This window comes from Microtus oregoni, unplaced genomic scaffold (genome assembly GCF_018167655.1).
Source record: "Microtus oregoni isolate MIOR12 unplaced genomic scaffold, Mior012 000003F_ref0000135, whole genome shotgun sequence".
NCBI classification, from domain to species: domain Eukaryota; kingdom Metazoa; phylum Chordata; class Mammalia; order Rodentia; family Cricetidae; genus Microtus; species Microtus oregoni.
The window spans coordinates 183640-202437 of NW_024543062.1; the positions used below are offsets into that span (position 1 = coordinate 183640).

Here is an 18798-nt window from a genome sequence, read left to right on the forward strand (position 1 = left end):
TGGGTTTTGTTTTGGTTTGGTTTGGTTTTGGTCTTTTGGTCCTAGGGATCAAACCTAGACTTTGCACATGATAGGCAAGCACTCTACCACTTAGCTACTTCCTGATACTCTTTGCTTTTATGTGTATCTTGAAAAGGTGAGCTTCTGTGCTTAAAGCTTTCTTGTGGGCTGGTATGTGCTGTGGATCCTATTAAGGGCTTTAATGTAGGTTGTAGGCTGTTCCTGAGGGAACAGACTATTGTGATTTGGCTGTTCCTTCTGGGGATGATGACAGTGGAAGCTGAGCAGGGACAAGTTGAGTTTACTAGCTTCTCCTGCCAGGCCAAGATTCCCAGAAAATGCTAGGAAGCCCAGAGTAGCACAGGCATTGAGCAGAAGTGTTTATTTTTGAATTTGAAGTGTCTGTTGTTAGTTAGGTCCCCCACTTTGTACCATATCACCTACTCTTTGGCGACAGTTAAGCCTCTGTTAGTGTCTGATGCTCATGCAATATTCTTCCACTTCGTCTCAATTATCCTAGGGACTTCTCTGTATAAGAATGACCCTCAGGTGCTTTCTTTTCATTTCTCTTCTTTTCTTTTTTTTAATGTACATTAGTGTTTTCCCTACATACATGTCTATATGAGGGTGTTAAATTCCCTGAAGCTGAACAGAGTTGAGCTGTCACGTGGGTGCTGGAAATTGAACCCCAATCCTTTAGAAGAGCAAACAGTCTCTTAACTGCTGAGCCATCTCTCCAGCCCCATCAGGTTTTCTTTTTTACTTTTTTGGGGTTTTTTTCGAGATAGGGTTTTTCTGTAGCTTTGGAACGTGTCCTGGGACTAGCTCTTGTAGACCAGGCTGGCATCAAACTCACAGAGATCCGCCTGCCTCTGCCTCCAAACTAATTTTTGAATGATTAAATTTGTATTAGCTTATGCACATATTGATTTAACATAAATTCAGGGCATGAGTATATAAATATCTAACTGAAATAACAGTTCAACAAAACAGTATGTGGGGTGCACAATTTTCTGTCCTAGTTCAAAACCCACTAATCATAATCTTATGGGATGATTTCACCTCCTTACCAAAGGGATACAGTTCTTAAAGTCATTGCTGTAGTGACTTTGACTCCACAAACGCCAATTGTGTGGAACCTATATATTAGGCAGATGCTTCTGAAAGGGTGTGAGTCATGGCCTCTTCCCTCCTGTCCTTTCAGAGCTATGAGAACTGAACCCCTGGGCACAGAAGCAGACAAGACCCCATCCTAACAGAGGGTGTAGTTCAAGCCTGAGAGTGTCCCCCTTAAAAGGGCAGCCAGCAGCTTTATGTACAATCACTGTGGGGAGACTCTGCCTACTCTGGGTGTTAGCCAGGCTCTAGTTATCACCTTCCCAAACCAGGCAGCCTCATACCCCCACAGCCCCTTGCTTGATTCTCTTGACTAGTCACCTGCCTCTCTCCTTGCAGTTCCCCAAGACATCACAAGACATACCACCTTGGCTTCTGTGCACCTTTCGTTTACTTCGTTACAGCCCTTCCCTGATATCCATCTGACTGAAAACTTTAGCCCTGAGCCCTAACCCTGGTGACCTACCTTCCTGCATGTATCCCTTTAGTACTTATAATCCTGTCTTATTTGTATTTCACTTATTTAACCTGTCATCAGCCCTCTCCAGTGTAACTTACTAGTGGGCACGGAATTGATTGTAATCTTTTATCCCTCAGAACAGGACCTAGAAGGGAACTCAGATGTTGTTTCTAAACGTCTGTGTCCACTTGCCCAGGTGTTGCAGATGATCTGTTAAAGGGCCTCAAATAAACCAGACTCAGTTTTAGTTTTTAATAACTTCTGGGAGAGTATTGGTGAGTTAAATTTGAAGTCAATTCTGATAAAAGTAAACTGAATTGTTATTGATGCCAAGAAGGCTTCGGCAGCCACTTTTTATCCCACAATCCTGATCCCAACTTTATCAAATACCAAAATACCCAAATCAAATACCCAAAGGGTAGATTGAGACCAGGGTGCTTTTATACCCGCTTATCCCTAGAGGGCAGTATGAGGACAGAAATCCAGATCTTCCTGAAAAGAGTACTTGACTAGTTCTAGCCTATGAGAGTAACACTGAGTGATTCCTTTACTGTAGAGAAATAGTACGGCACATCCTTTGGATTTAGTGTGTGTCTATAATTTTTTTAAGGGCAGTCTTTTCCTTCTGAAGCTCTTTGCTGGAGACTAGAGAGGAAACCAGGGTCATTTTTAAGATTTCACAGTACTTGGCTGGCCACACCAAGTTGAAGTTTCTGAGAGATGGTTTGTTTTGAAACAGTGAAAAAACCCCTGCAAATATAGCACAACTTCATGTAAAGATGTGAGCTGATTGTCAAGTACCACATCTTTAAAATGAGTGGGAGAAGAGTAGGGACATAGAATCTAGCATTTGGGAAGCTGAGATATGATACAAGGCCAGCCTGAGTTACAGTGAGACCATTTCTAAATGGTGTAGCTGGGCAATGGTGGTGCACGCCTTTAGTTCCAGCACTCAGGAGGCAGAGGCAAGCAGATCTCTAAGTTTGAAGTCAGCATGGTCTACAGAACGAGTTCCAGGACAATCAGGGCTACACAGAGAAATCCTTTCTCTAATAATAATAATAATAATAATAATAATAATAATAATAATAATAATAATATAAGAATTGTAAGCCAAGTGCCCCAGGTATTCAGGAAAAGAGCACCATCTTATTTCCAGATCATCAAAATTTCCCAGATGCCCTGATATTTGACACAGCTATGCTATTAGTAAATGTAGAGGGTGTGTACATTGGCAAGGGGCTACTGGTCTTGGCCATAGATACTGACTAGTCAGTCGTTTCTCTAGACTCCTCACTCCAGCTCTCTAAGGGAAGGGAAGCTGCTGTACCTGCATACCCTACCTTTCTGACCTGACCTCATCATGCTCAATCCTCAGAGGAGTGCAAGGCTTGATAATGTCCCACCAGCCTAGAGGGAGATGGAGAAGGGAGGGCCTCATAATGCCCTCCTCTTGGGCCTTTGCAGAGAGAAACCCTGCCAGATGGCTTGACATTCAGTAGCACTGGATAAAGAGGCAAGAATGGGCAAGTGAAAATGTTTTTTCATTACTTCAGTGCAGAAATCATTGCTGTTTCGAATATCACTCTAAACCAGAACTTTGACCCAATTCTGTGACAGTAATAATCACCAGCAAATCCTAACAGCTGGTCACAGTGACATATCTAAAGTCCCAGGACTCAGGAGGCAGACACTATAAGCTAGTGGCCTATAAGCTAGTCTGTGCTATATAGTGAGACTCCCAAAAACAAAAAGAATTAAAAATCCAAATGGTCAGAGTCTTAGCTACTGTTGAAAAGGCAATTGATGAGTATTCACAGGAAGGATCCAGGACTAGCCAGCCATGGAGAATGACTGACTGATCCTTGGCTCTGGTGTGGAAAGCACACATTGAGCCTGTCTTTGTCTGTATATACGTCTTTCTATTGCCCCACCAGATGTACAAAGTGGCTGAAGGAGGGAGGAACAGCCACTTCCTTTCATGTGACCAGTTTAAGGATATACTGATTAGCAAGCTCCTGTGATGATCTGAAAGAAGGGGTGGCCTCATATTTGATCCCATTCCATTGTTCTTTTGTCTGTGTCATTCTCAGCTCTCCAGGAAGCCCATTTAGGAAGCACCATCCTGCACAGCTGCAACTGGGCAGCCTTGCCAGTTGCCCATCTGTGGCCTCTTTACACGAGATTCCATTGAGACCTAATGGCTTGTCTCATGATTCTGTGCCTTGAGTTTTCTGCTAAACAATGACCAGTTCTTGCCAGCAACTACCACACAGGGAAGCAGTGGAAGCAGGGGGAAAGAGCAAGCCTGCTTGGAACCAGGCTGAATTGTGTCTACAGTTCCATGGCCTTGACCAAGTAATGTGACAGCTTCCTTTCTCGTTTACTTCAAAACACATACCTATATATGGCGGAGGCTCTTCCTCACAGAGGAAGAGGGTACTCAATACTCTGGAACTGGAGTTATAGACAGTTGTAAGCTGCCATGTGGGCACTGGGAATTGAACCTGGGTTCCCTGGAAAAACAGCCAGTGCTCCTAACCACTGAGCAATCTCTCCAACCTCCAGCTCACCCTCCTTTTTTTAAAGATACATTTTTCATTATATTTGTGTTTGTATGTAAGGTTGAGTTTATGTTCACCATGACCATGCTGGAGCCCAGGGAGGCCCGAAGAAGGAATCAGATCCACCACTATCACCACCTCTGCTACTGCAACCATCAAGTCATCATACTTCCTTCCACTCTCCCTGACTTCCTGTAGCCTTGGCACCAGCAACCTGCTGACCCAGGTCTTCCTTTTGCATCTCTACCACCCCTGAACATGCACTTTCCTATCACTGACTGACTCCTACTCACCTTCTGGGTTCAATCTCAATATCTCATCCCCCACAGATCTCTCTAGCCACTAGTCTGACTGGCTGTGGCCGTACCAGTGCCATGTCCTGCCTACTTGGCAGCTCTGGATCCTGCATACTATGTTCCCTTAAAACACAAATTTGGCCTGGGCATGGCGGTGCACAGCTTTAATCCCAGCACTTTGGAGGCAGAGGCAGGCAGAGCCTCTGGTCTAAAGAGCGAGTTCTAGGACAGCCAGGGCTGTTACACAGAGAAACCCAAACCCTGTCTCGAAAAGTTTAAAAAAAAAAAAGTTCCAGGAAGGCAGAAACTGAGTCTCACTTGCCCACGGCCACAGCCCTATCATTTTACAAGTGGTAGAAACTTCAGCCCTGACTCATACCCATCTGGCATCACTATTTATTTATTTATTTGTTTATTTATCTATCTATTTATTTATTTATTTTTAAGGTATGGTCTCATTGTATTACCCAAGCTTACCTCAAACTGACGAATCTCCTGACTACCCCAAGTAGCACCAACCCAGCTTGTAATGAACCATACCCCGAAATCCCTGAAATAAGTTTTGTTTATTAATATGAAACCCTTCTGTGTTCATTGGAGGTTCAACTTATGGAATGCGTCTCGTTGTCGAGCTGCTTGGTTCAAGGGTCTGTTTTGAATGTTTGATATTTGGTTATTGTTGGTAGCAGAGCCTGGAAAGACGCCTTACCAGACAGTGTCGGTCCAAACTGGGTAACTGTTTTATCAGTTATGTGGGCGTGTGTTCCCCAAGAATTTTAGTTTAAGACCTCAGGCAGTTATTAAAATATACACCTTTAATCCCAGCATTCAGGAGACAGAGGCAGGCAGATCTCTGTAAGTTCAAGGCTAGCCTGATCTACAGAGAGAGTTTCCGGCTCTGTAGAGAGACCCCTGTCTCAAAACAAACAATCCGGGAAGTGGTGATGCATGCCTTTAATCCCAGCACTCAGGAGGCAGAAGCAGGCGGATGCTCTAGATCGGTTAGACTACAAAGCTACCCAGAGAAATCCTGTCTCAAAAAGAAAAAAAAACAAAAACAATACCAAGAAAGATATTATCAGCTCCTTAGAGTGCACTTGCCACCACCCCTCTCACACTAGATACATGTGTATGCATCCACACTGTCACCTCATACCACTGCACCCTACTTGCTTTACTGAGCTAGCTAGCTACTGAAATTTTGGATGAGGATCAGGCTCCTGCTGATGTTATTTCTTCCTTGTATGGAAGAAAGGGAATTCCCTGGGGTCTCCAGTGACTTCCTTCAATAACAGAAACTCACTGAATCTGCCTGGGCTTTGATTTAACTGAGCTACATTGATTCTCACAACTTACTGCATCTGTCACAGTGTCTCTAAATCAATGTCCTTCTAGATCTTCTGGTTCTTACCCATATGACTTTGGGAGATGGCGGTGAGGGGGTACTAGCATCTTCAACAGCTGGAGGACACAGGTGGCCTAAAAGCGTGTATCCCTGTGGTCCCTAGAGTTGGCTAGGCATTAATGGACCCTAGGGAATTGACCAGGATGGCTGGTATTTGTTTGTTTAGTGTGTGTGTGTGTGTGTGTGTGTGTGTGTGTGTGTACACATGAATGCAGCAATCAATCTCCAGTGGTGTTCCTCTGCCTTGTTTTTAGAAATAAGATCTCTCATTGAGGGCTTGCTAATTGCTATAGGCTGGCTGGCCTTGAGGCCTCTGGGATCATCCTCCCCAGAACTAAGATTACAAGGACTATCTACTATGCCTGACTTTTTTTTTTTTTTTGATGTGGGTTCTGGGGGTTGAACTCAGATCCTAATGCTTGCAAGGCAAACACTTTACCAACTGAGCCATCTCCCCAGCCACCTATATTTTCTCTATATTACAAGATATCTTAGCGTTTCAAGGATCCATGGGCCCCATAAGACTTAGGCATAACAAGCAGCAGCTGGTAGCAACTCCTTTAATGATTTGCCTAGGTTAGCTAGCACCTGTGTCCCCTCTCTTTTTCCTGGGGTGAAGTCACCAGGAAAGGGATGGGCCTGAAAGCTCAGGCCTGGCTGGGTTGGGTGGACATGGTGTGCTGTGCTTCATGTTGGTAAGTTACTTGTCAGGGTGCTCTGCCCTCCTCCAAAATAGCCTTCTGGCATTTCTCATTCTCCCCAGTTTAAAGAACATAGTTGTTGTCACATTACAGAAGCTTCTTGATATTTAGGAACAAAGCCTAGCTGAGTTTGGGAGAAGAAAATTACAATGCTTAAAAGAGATGATGCAGAGTGCTCCACATGATAAAGTCTGCCCAGCCTACTCTGTGCTGGGTTTAGAGTCTAGCTACAGTGCCTCTTCAGAATACAATTGAGGCTTATTCTTTGAGACCCTTGGGCCCTTTACTGTGAAGGAATATAACCAACAGGCTGACCACTGTAGGATAGAATACAAGCCAGAGGACTTCCCTTTGACACTCATAAACCATAAGCTATTTTGTGGGCTTGGGCCTTACCTGGAGAATGAGGTTTCTTCACATAAGAAGACAGGCCATGAATTAAGTAAGGATGTTCAGAAGAACTGCCTTCCTGCCATGCATTGTTTTCAAGCTGTCATTTCTGTGTGTGGTTTGTTGTTCTTGTTTAGGAGGAGGACAGAATCAGACACCAGCTCATCTATTTTCCAGATGTTGTTTATGCGATTTTCCTGGAATAGTCACAAAGTCTTTTTTTTTCTTTTCTTTCTTTTTATTCTTTTTTGAGACAGGGTCTTTCTATGTAGCCTTGACTGTCTTGGAACTCTCTACATAAACCAGGCTGGCCTTGTGTTCATAGAATCCACTTGCCCCTGCCTCTTGAATACTGGATTAAAGATCTTTTAAGAATCTACAGATTCTTAAATATGTGCAAATACCGATTTTTGTTGGGAAGTAATTATATACAGTATTGACTTAGCTTTGTTTTCTAAATGGAATGCAAGCATTAGAGAGAGAGAACATCTGTGTCCCTAGAAGAAGTAACTCACGTGAACTCATCTATACCACCACACCATTGATTGGAGCCTTTGAACCACATTCTGCTCAAAAGTGTGCATGTTCCAGACTCTTGTGGCCATCCATATCATTTTTATCCCTAAAATTAAATGTTTCTTTTGTTATTAGCATATATATGTCATATACAATTTAAAAGTAAAAAAGAAGACTAGAAATATACCTCAGTTGTTAAAGTAATTTCTCAACATGCCACAAGGTCCTTGGCTCCATCCCAAGCACAAAATAGCCAGGTGTGCCATCTATCTCTCATCTTAGCACTCAAATCTAGAAGTTCAAGGCAGGAGGCTAGAGAAATGGCTCATTGGTTAAAAGCAGCGACTGTTCACCCCACAGTCTTACTGTGAAAAGTATTGTGTCTTCTGTCAGTTCACACCACACCACCCCCTTTCAGCTGCCTGGGGGGGCCATTAGTGCTGCAGTGTCCTTGCTGCTGATTGTATCTGCTCCACCAGCTGTTTTCAGACTCCATTCTCTTTTCTCCCACCAAGGCTGGTACTACCATGTACTTATGTAGAAGTAATAGTCTCTGGCTGAGAAGATGGATCAGTGTGCTGTTCAGGCCTAACAACCTGAGTTCAGATCTCCAGAACTTACATAAAAACTGAATTTGACAGCCGTCGATACCATGAGATAGAAGGTAGAGACTGGAGGATGGTCTGGACACTCTTGGGCTTAGGCTAGTTAGCCTGGAGTATGCAATGGTGAACAGCAAGAGAAACCCTATTCCAAACAAGATGAAAGGCAGGGTTGTCCTCTAAACTCTATACACACACACGCAAGCACCCTTGTGTGCTGTGGTAGTGTCTATATGTACCGTCCTAAGCCTAGAGTCACCTAAGTCACCAGTTACTTATGGAGAGTAGAATTGTCGTGAAGCTCTTATAGAGCTAAGCAGCATCTGTGCTGCCCTCTCCCTAAGTTTAAAATTTGCCACCAACCCCCTACTTCACATTCCCAAGAGATGTCTATTGTGTTACCACCATCCAGATCAGATAGGGTTTTTGTCTGCTTCCCACTCAAAATATGTCAGTGTTGCTGTTAATATCTTGTCCAAACCAGAAAAAAGTCAGTCCTCTTGGAGCCTCATCCCCACACTCAAACCTGCTGAGCTTGCTTTCTGAAGTTTCTCCCATATCAATTAACTTTCAGCTTCTCTGCAGGGTCTCATGGACCTTCATTCATCATTTGACTAGGTGGCCATACTAGCTCCCAGCTGTCCTGATTATTTTATGTTCATGAGTGTTTTGCCTATGTGAATATAGATGTGCCACATGTATGGCTGCTACCCACAGAGGTCAGAAGAAGGCCATGGATCCCCTGAAACTGTTAATGCAAACAGTTTTAAACTGACATGTAGTTGCTGAATCCAGGTCCTCTGCAAGAACAACAGATGCTGCTTCCTTCCTTTTTGGTTTTTCGAAGCAGGATTTCTCTGTGCAACCCTGTCCAGAACACTCTCTGTAGACCAGGCTGGCCTCAAACTCATAAATCCACCTGCCTCTGCCTCCTGAGTGCTGAGACGAAAGGTATGCACTGCCACAGCCACCCAGTGCAACAAGTGCTCTTTAACAGCTTGAACCATTTCTTCAGCCATCCAGCTGTGTTTCGAACATTATATTCTTTCCTCCCCTTAGTCTGAATCTCACCCAGAATGCTCTAGTAAAATCACAAATTTACTCACGTTACCTTCATGCTTCTTGATGTTCTGGAATCAAAACTAAACTGATAAGTAGGTCACTGTAGGGTCTACATGAACTGCCCTGGCCCATGCGTGTTTGTTCAAGCCTGCTTGTATCATCTGTACCAGCCACAGTACCCTAGAGCCCAGTTTTCTCCACCAGTATCTTCTGACCAGAATGTTGTTTTCTTTAGGTATCAACGGCAGACTTGTTAAATCCCTGATTTTTGTATCCTCCCCTGACAAGGCCGGAGCCCAGGCACCATCTTTTCCTGTGCTATACTGAGCAGAATTTCAGTTTCCACTTCTGCCCATGATGGATCATTGGTTTAATGTTTTCTTATGTTCTTGTTACTAATATAAAAGGTAATGATGTTTATGTGCACACACATGCTCCAAAAGCAAACACTTTCACAAACAATCTCCTCATCCCCAAAGTAATGACATTTTTTTTTCAGTTTGTGTTTGTAATGAAGTGAAACTATGAATGCTTATATCCATGCTTATGAATGATAGGTGTAAGAAGGAATGTCTTCCTTAGTTCCCCTGGTGATCATATTCCTCAGTTCTATGCCAAGAGCCTGGCTGGAAGAATTGTGGAGGGTAAGATCCTAACAGATACACCCTCAAACAGCTCACAGTACTTTAGAAGACTTCACTCTTCTGCTGCTGCTCTATCTTTAGAAGTAGCCTTGCTCATTGGGACAGCAGTTCTCAGAGACTCAGACCCAAGAAGCTCATTTCAAAGGCATTTATTTTGTGAACAGAAGCTTGTGTGGCACTCACCAGAAACTTTGTATCTGTCTTTCGTCTCCAGGAGACCTGTAGGAAGTGTCAAGGACTCTGGAAAGAGCATAATGGCCTGACCTGTGAAGAGCTGGCAGAAAAGGATGACATCAAGTACCGGACATCTATGTAAGTAATGTGATGGCTGAGCTGGCCCTGAGAGGAGCCAAGGGTTCTAAGGGAAGTGCCAGTTTGAGCCATCCCCACCCAGAGGAATCTTAGGCAGGACTCTAACCGATTTCTTTGTTTCTAAACCTATAGCTATTCAAATGTCAGGTAGTAGTACTGCCTAGCCAGTAAGCAGGTGTACCAGGTCTTCATAGGCAAGAATGCATTGATGTTGTTTCTGCCTGTGTTGTAGGATACTGCTGGCCTGAGACAGTAAGTAGAATTGCCAACCTCCAGAAGGCAAAAGACTGTATCAATTATTTTAATGACCGGCACTGTGTGGTGCTCCCTTTGTGGCTGAGCAATTTCTAAATGTTAACTTATGAAAATGCAGTCACCTGCCAGGCAGTGGCCATACACACCTTTATTCCCAGCACTCAGTAGGCAGAGGCAGGCACATCTGTGAGTTCGAAGCCAGCCTGCTCTACAAGAGCTAGTTCAAGGACAGGATCCAAAACAACACAGAGAAACCCTGTCTGATAAAACCATAAAAAGAAAGAAGGGAGGGAAAGAAATGAAATGCAGCCACTAGGTGCTATAGAAGTCTGTTTCTTTCATATAGAATCCAGCTCTGCCAGGCTAGTGGGCTGTATCCCATTAAGTCACACTGACTCCTGAATCCCTATGTGTGGTGTGATCCTCTCTGTGGTTGTGTATAAGAAAGGAGGAATGAGATAGGTTATTAGGTAGGCAACTTTTCCTCAAATTGAAAGTAATGTAGAAATGATGTATATGACCTCCAAGTGAATGACTTCATTCATGTTCCGCTTAAATATGGAGAATGGGCATGGGAGTTTGTTGCTTAGAAGATGAAGAATGATATTTGGGACAGCTAGAAATCTGTGGATCTGTATCACAGATAGGTCCTGTTGTCCTCACTTTGCAGTCTAGTTAAGGAAAACCCAATTAGCATGATCATTGTCACACAGCATTACAGGGACTTTAACCTAGGGACTTGGCTTCTGGTTGTGCTCTGTGTCATAACTGTGGTAGGTAGAATAATGGCCCCCATGATGTTTTTGCATATGAAACAGGGGCCTTACCAATCAATTTAAAAGTTAGGGACCGGGGGAGGGGGAGGGAAATGGGAAGCGGTTGTGGGGACGAGGCAGAAATCCTTAATAAATAAATAAATTTAAAAAATAAAAAATAAAAAAAAAAAAAAAGTTAGGGACCTAAGGTAGTGTACTCATCTGATTGGGGGTTCTTTAATAGAATGCCTTTTTTGGAAGTAGTCAGATAAGAAATGACTGTGGGCTTGGAGACATTAGGACCTGACTTTCCATTGCTGTCTTTAAAGCTGGAGGAAGGGGCCCTGAGCCAAGGAGTGAGATCTCTCCTAAAAGCTAAGGGCAACCATTACCCTTCAGCCCCCCAAAAATGGAGAACTTGTTTCTCTGTATCAAGTAGCTGAATCTTGCCAGCAGGCCATGGATGTTTCTCAGGGAGATTGTGGTTGTTTTAGAGTAGACACTCCTGTTCTGCATCTCTGATTGCCCTGGAATTTAGCTTGACAGTCCTCTAGATCAACAAACCTATCAGAGTAGAGCATCCAATACAATGTCTGTCAGTTCCAGAATTCAAAAATACCTTCCCCAAATGCTTCACTGTATGTAGAAGAGGGTTGAGATACACAGCACACACTTGCTTTTAGGAAGACTGACTGTCCTGGTGCAAAACTGGCCTCCCAACCACCAGAACTTTGTAGAAATGTCACACACCACTGTTCCTTACTAGTGCATGCTAGGTCACCTGCTGCTTTGTTCATCAAGTCAGATGTGTCTATGTGTCACCTGAATCACAGACTAGTATATTGTCTTGGTGGGAGACAGATGAGATCCTTGTCAGCTGCTATTCTCTACCATTGAACAAAAGAACAAAAGCATTTTCCATATCAGTACCTGTGTGTCATTGCCAGGAGCTGTTTATTGCTACAGTAAGAATAGCATCTGAACCAGCAGCTGCAGTTACTCAGTACATGATAAGCCATCAGCAGTGTACCTGCCATACTGCTCTCTTAGGCCCATTCTTCTTGCAGGCCACACAGACAAGTAAAGAACAGAAGAGGAGAAGTCAACATTGTAAACCTTGAAGTCAGTGGGAGTTAGATGCTGGTTTTAGGTAGCTTTAACTTGCCTTCCTTACCATATAGCCATTCCTCCATTGACCTCGGGGGATCATACTTGTGCCAAGTAGCAAAAATAAGAAAGCTCGGGATGTACACAGGGAAATGCTATGAGGTAATGCTCTAACTGGATACCCTGGCAAGGCACTATTCTGAGCTGGGTATGGTGGCACGGGCCATAATCCTAGCACTTAAGATGCTTATACACTGGGTTACAGAGTAAGACCTGTAAAAAGACATTTCTGTCCCAGCCACCTATTCCCAAATAACCACTCTGAGGCCTATATTAATTAAATTCTCAGGCGATGACTCAGACTAGTTACTAGCTAACTCTTACATTTTAAGTTAACCCATATTCCTATTTACTCTCTGCCATGTGGCAGTACCTTTATTAGCATCTTCTGCTCCCTCTGCATCTGGCTAGTGACTCCTAACTCTGCCTTTTTTTGTTCCAGCATCCTCTTAGTCTGGTTTTCCCACCTGACCTTCTCCTGCCCAGCTATAGGCCAGTGAGCTCTTTATTAGCCAGTGAGAGTAATAACATATTCATAGTGTACAAAGATTGTTCTACAGCAAATACCTTTTTTCAAAAATATAGCCACGCACACAGAGCAAAGCTGTAGAAGGCTAAGTGCAGAACATTTGCCTAACTTACATTAGGCTTTGGATGTAATTGTTTCTCTTAAAGGTTCATGAGCTAGAAGCTTTGCCCCTAATGTAGTGGGTGGTCACCACACAGCCCAGCTGACCCAAGACTTACGGTTCTTCTACCTCTGCCTCCCAAGTGCTGGCATAGCTTACCATGTTGGTGACTTCTGACAAAAACAGTCGGCCTACAGAATACTGTCAGATGACTTTAGTGAGGAAATTTCACAGAGGAGCTGAGCTACTTAGTGTCCACCTGGTCCATCATCAGATGCTCTTTTTTTTTTTTTTTTTTTTGGTTTTTCGAGACAGGGTTTCTCTGTGGTTTTGGAGCCTGTCCTGGAACTAGCTCTTGTAGACCAGGCTGGTCTCGAACTCACAGAGATCCGCCTGCCTCTGCCTCCCGAGTGCTGGGATTAAAGGTGTGCGCCACCACCGCCCGGCCCATCAGATGCTCTTAAACAACAATTGTTAGGCCCAGACATCTTGGAGTTGATGGCTACATGGGTAGCTTTAACAAAAAATAAGGTAGGATTAGAAAGAGGCAGGCATATGGAACCCCCATAGTTCCAGCATTCGGGAGATGAAAGCAGCAGAGGCAGAAGTTGTCTGGTGGTGCATACTGTTAATCCCAGCACTCGGGAGGCAGAGGCAGGCGGATCTCTGTGAGATCTCAAAAAACCAAGAGAGAGACAGACAGACAGAATACACCTTCCAAGACTTTGGGCAGAATTACATAGAAATTAGAGGAAGATAATACATAGAGATTAGAGACAAGAGAAAGGAGTAGCTGAAATCTCAGGTTAGCATCCTCTGTGGGTAGTCACAGCTACTCAGATGAAAATAGTGAAGGCTGTTATGCTCAAAGGACAGCTTTCTTTGGCAGTATCTCTCCCTACAGCCCTGAATTTCCTAGAACTTTTTTACGTACATCAGCCTCCTCTGCCTCCCAACTGCTGGGTTTAAAGGTGTACATCACCATGCCTGGCAGAGGACAGTGTTCCATAATAGAATTTCAAGTAACCTATATTATACAGTGAGCTGAAGACCAGAATGGACTAGGAACGACTCTGTATGTTTGGCTTCAAAGCTTAAAAATATCTCTCCATTCTAGCACTGATCATAACCTCACACAATGGAAAATACAATGCTTATGAAACAGCTTTAAAAAGCCTCATTACTGCCAAACCTGCAAGAAGCAGTCTGATTTGCAATTTCCACTTACAGTATTAAAAATACCCAATTTTCAACAATAATTTACAGGGCATTCAAAGAAACTAGGGAAGTGTGACCTATTCGCAGGAGGAAATACTGCATACAAATCCTTAAAATCTATTGTCATCAACAGAGAGTAAAAAGAAGCCATGGACAGAAAGTACCAGTACCAGTGAAAAAATATGAAAAAAATGTAATAACAGATTTGAGCAAAAGAATGAATCAGAGGCTGGGTGGTGATGGCGCATGCCTTTAATCCCAACACTTGGGAGGCAGAGGCAGGCAGATGTATCTCTGAGTTTGAGGCCAACATAGGCTATAGAGTGAGTCCCAGGATGGTCAGGACTGTTCAGTAGAGAAAGCCTGTCTTGGGAGAGAAAAAAAGAATCTGAGAGTGCTAAAAGTTAGCTCAATTGGTAAAGGGGTTTACCTTATATACACAAAGCCCTGAGTTGAATTCCCAGCACTTCATAAGACTGGTTACAATGGTACATGCCTATAATCCCAACCCTTAGGCTGTCAAAACTGGAGGATCAGGAGTTCAAGGTCATCTTCGGCTAATACCAAATTTGAGGCCTGCATTAGACTATGTCCCAAAAGAAAAGGGGACTCGGGATTGCTCAGTGGTTAACACATTACGTTGGCTGTTCTTTCAAATGACCCAGGTTTGATTCCCAGCACCCACATAGCAGCTCACAAGTATCTGTAACTTCAGTTCCAGAGAGGATCCAAGGCTCGCTTCTGGCCTTTGAGGGCACTGGTACACAAGTGGTGCACTGCCATATGTGAAATCAGAACACTTGTACACATTGAAAAAAATCAAAAAATGAATTAAAGAAAAAAAATGAGCCTGGCTTAGTGACACATGCCTTTAGTCCCAGCACTCAAGAGGTAGAGGCACCACATGGATCTCTGTGAATTCAAGGCCAGCCTGGACTACAGAGTGAGTTTCAGGACAGCCAGAGCTATGTAGATGAGACCCTGTCTGAGGCGGGGGGGGGTGATTTTTGAAGATTGTTGAATTGACATCATCCAGTTGGAAAAATGGAGAGAAAATAATTAAGAAAAGGAACAAACTGATCTTTGTGTTAGTTTGGGGGGGGGGGGTTCATACTTTGGTTCATTTTCAATTTTAGAAATATTAACCTAAGGACTTAAACGTGCCTGCAAGTGCTCTCCTGCAGAGCTAGTCTCAGCCCAAATAGAGATCTTCAAAGCAGCAAGAGAATGCAGTCGAACCCAAAGACAGATAATTTCTGTAGGTATTCTTTAAGAAAATGAGGGAGCAATAAGCAGTCACTAGTGTTCAGTTGCATCGGAGAAGTCCAAGTCAAACCATAGCAAAGTAACTGCTAGAGTGGCTGCAGACAAAATGATTGGTTTCTGGATAAAAGTGGGAGGCTGAGTGGCTGGAGAGATGGCTTAGAGGGTAAGAGCATTGCCTGCTCTTCCAAAGGTCCTAAGTTCAATTCCCAGCAACCACATCGTGGCTCACAACCATCTGTAATGGGGTCTGGTGTCCTCTTCTGGCCTGCAGGCATACACACAGACAGAATATTGTTTGTTTGTTTAATTAATTAATTAATTAATTGATTGATTAATTTAAAAAGTGGGAGGCTGATATGTGTCTTCCTTAGTCCACTCTCCAGCTTTTTTGTTGTTGTTGTTGTTAAAAGATACACTGTTTTATTTGGACTAGAGAGATGGTTCAGCATTGAAGAGCACTTAATTTCTCTTGGTCTTAATTGGTATTACTGTGATGAAACACCATGACCAAAGCAACTTAGGGAGGAAAGGGTTTGTTTGGCTTATGCTTCCACATCCATAGTCTATCGGTGAAGAAAGGTCAGGACAGGAACTCAAGCAAGGCAGGAATCCCTCTGAAGTCGGGAGCTGATGCAGAGCCCGTGGAAGGGTGCTGCTTACTGGCCTGTTTGACCTGCTTCTTTATAGTGCCCAGGATCACCAGACCAAGGATGGTAACAACTCAGTAAATTGCTGGGCCCTTCTCCATCAGTCATTAATTAAGAAAATGTCCTACTGATGTGTCTTATGGAGGCTTTTGTTGTAAGGAGGCTGCTTGTTGGTTCCAAGCTGCTCTGCCCCTAGATAATCACACAGAAACTGTATTATTTATTTAAATTACTGCTTGGCCCATTAGCTCTAGCTTCTTCTTGGCTAACTCTCCCTGACTCTGCCTCCTTTCTCCCAACATTCAGTTTAGTTTTCCCTACCTAGCTAAGTTCTGCCCTATCAACAGACCAAGGCAGTTTCTTTATTAACCAGTGGTATTCACAGCATACAGAGGGGAATCCCACATCACCTCCCCTTTTTTGATTAAGTAAAAAGGAAGATTTTAACTTTAACATAGTAAAATTACTATATATATATATATATATATATATATATAACAAAACAGGTATCAAACAAGAATTAAAGTTACAATATTTATATCTATTTTATCTTTTATCATAACTAAGGAAAACTATATTATTACTACCTATTTTTTAACTCCAAAGACTCTAGAAGGATATAATGCCTAAGTAAACAGGAAGTCCAAAGCTTTAGAAATGACAGAGACATCTTGCTGCCTGGACAGTCACCCAAAGTTCTTCTGCACCATGGGGGTACCTACAGGCCCATAGTATCCAGCAGACTTTTTCACGAGCAAGAAATTTCAAAGACAGTTCCGCCAATGTTGGTAGTTTTGTCAGTCACTTTTTTCTGTGTCCTGCAGAATGTCTGCAGACTCTTTTATGAAATAGGAACCTTGAAGGACAGTCTCACCTTTAGGCAAGTCATTTCTCTGCAGGTCCTACGTATCCAGTTCATCAAGCAGTCCAGGCAAGAGCAGTTTCTTGCCCAAATGGCTAACCAACTCCATAAGGAGCCTCTTAAATGCCCATCTTCCTCTTGAAGTAATTGGTGCTGCCAGGAGCAGATGTGTCTCATTATCATGTAAAGTCCTAAGTTCTGAAAACATTTAAATGCCATATTCCGTAGGTCTTTGAAAGATTTGAAGAATACCCATCTAACTGAAATATATCTCTATATATATAGAAAACCTAACTAGCATGACTACAAGCTTGACTATTATAGATGACTTTCTATTAACCTATATTTCTTAATTATACATTACATTCCTAAATGAGCTACACAAACACAATACCTTAATCAAGAGCAGAAATGTACATACACATATAACAAAATTGACCTTAAATTTCTATCAATAAACCAAGATCCATATCAATGCAAATCTCTATAGCAGGCATTTTCTCAAATGAGGTTTCCTCCTTTCAGATGACTCAAGTTTGTGTCAAGTTGACATAAAATGAGCTAGCACATTCTTGTAGAAGACCCAAGTTTATTTCCTAGCACCCACATGGTGGCTCACAAACCACCCATAACTCCCCTCCAAGGGGATCAGACACCTGTTTTTCAATTTCATAGACACCAGGCATGTTCATGTTGCACACGCAGTTTTAGGCAGAACACTCATACAAAGACTAAGTAAACTTTTTTTTATGTGCTTGGTACAGTATGTACACTTTTAATTCCAGCACTAATGAAGTAGAGACAGGTGTATTTCTGTGGTTTAGTGGTCAACCTGGCCTACATAGCAAATTCCTGGCCAGCCAGAACTACACAATGAGACCCTGTCTGTTTCTTTTGTCTGTCTTGTTGTTTTGGGGGGGGGGGGTTGTTTGTTTGTTTATGGGAACAGGGTTTCTCTATGTAGTCCTAGTTGTCCTGGAGCTCGCTCTGTAGACTAAGCTGTCAAACTTACAGAGATCCCGCCTGCCTCTGCCTTCTAAGTGCTAGGATTAAAAGCATTTGCCACCACTGCCCAGGCAAGACCTTGACTGTCTTAATGGCTTTTCAAAACAAGGCTTCTCTATATAGTCCTGGAATTCACTTTGTAGAGCATGTATGTTATCCTCGAACTCAGAGATCTGCCTGCCTATGCCTATGCTAATGCCTCTCAAGTGCTAGGATTAAAGGTGTGTACTGCCACCTGGCCAAGACCCTATCTCTTAAGAGAGAGAGAAGAAAAAGTGTACACATTCATGGATTGGGAGATCAAAGGACAATATTCAGGAGGCATTCCCTCCCTCTATTATGTGGGTCCCAGGACCGGTAGCAATCGCCCCTACCCACTAAGCCATCTCACCAGCATTTAGCCTTATTTTTTGAGACAGGATTTCTCATTGAACCTTGAACCTAACAATTGAACAAGACTAGTTAGCCAGCAAACTTTAGGGATCTTCCTGTCTCTACCTCTCCAGTACTAGGCTGAGACACCTGCCTTTTACATGGGTGCTGAGAATCTCAATTCAAGTTATGCTTGTATATGGTGAACACTTTAACCAACTGAGCTATCCAACCCTTTTTCTTAATTTTTTTTTAAAAGAAATTGCCCTAGTTGTGACATGAATTTATAATCCCAACACTTAAAGAGGTTTCAAGTCATCCTTGTCTACATAGTAAGTTATGGACCAGCCATGACTGCATAGTAAGAGTTAGCAGGGGCTGGGGAGGTGTAGAGAGAACAGAAGAGAAGGAAGCCCCCTAAGATTACTTCCCATTATCCTTGGGTAATGAAGCACAAGTAGTGCCAGAATCATGGGATGTCAGTGGCTGCACAGAGGATGTCTCTGAGTCTTCCTGTTAAACATTAGGTCAGCAAACATAGCCAGCCTCAGCTT

The 18798-nt window shown here is 43.1% G+C and overlaps 1 protein-coding gene across 2 annotated transcripts in view; it reads left to right on the forward strand.

Annotated features, from left to right (window-relative positions):
* Window positions 1-18798, forward strand: part of LOC121446296 (E3 ubiquitin-protein ligase RNF216-like) — a 114338-nt gene that overhangs the window by 78253 nt on the left and 17287 nt on the right. For both annotated transcript variants that reach the window (XM_041648827.1, XM_041648828.1), the window contains exon 14: window positions 9971-10068. In XM_041648827.1, the coding sequence (XP_041504761.1) occupies window positions 9971-10068 (98 nt within the window). The remainder of the gene's footprint in view (window positions 1-9970; window positions 10069-18798) is intronic.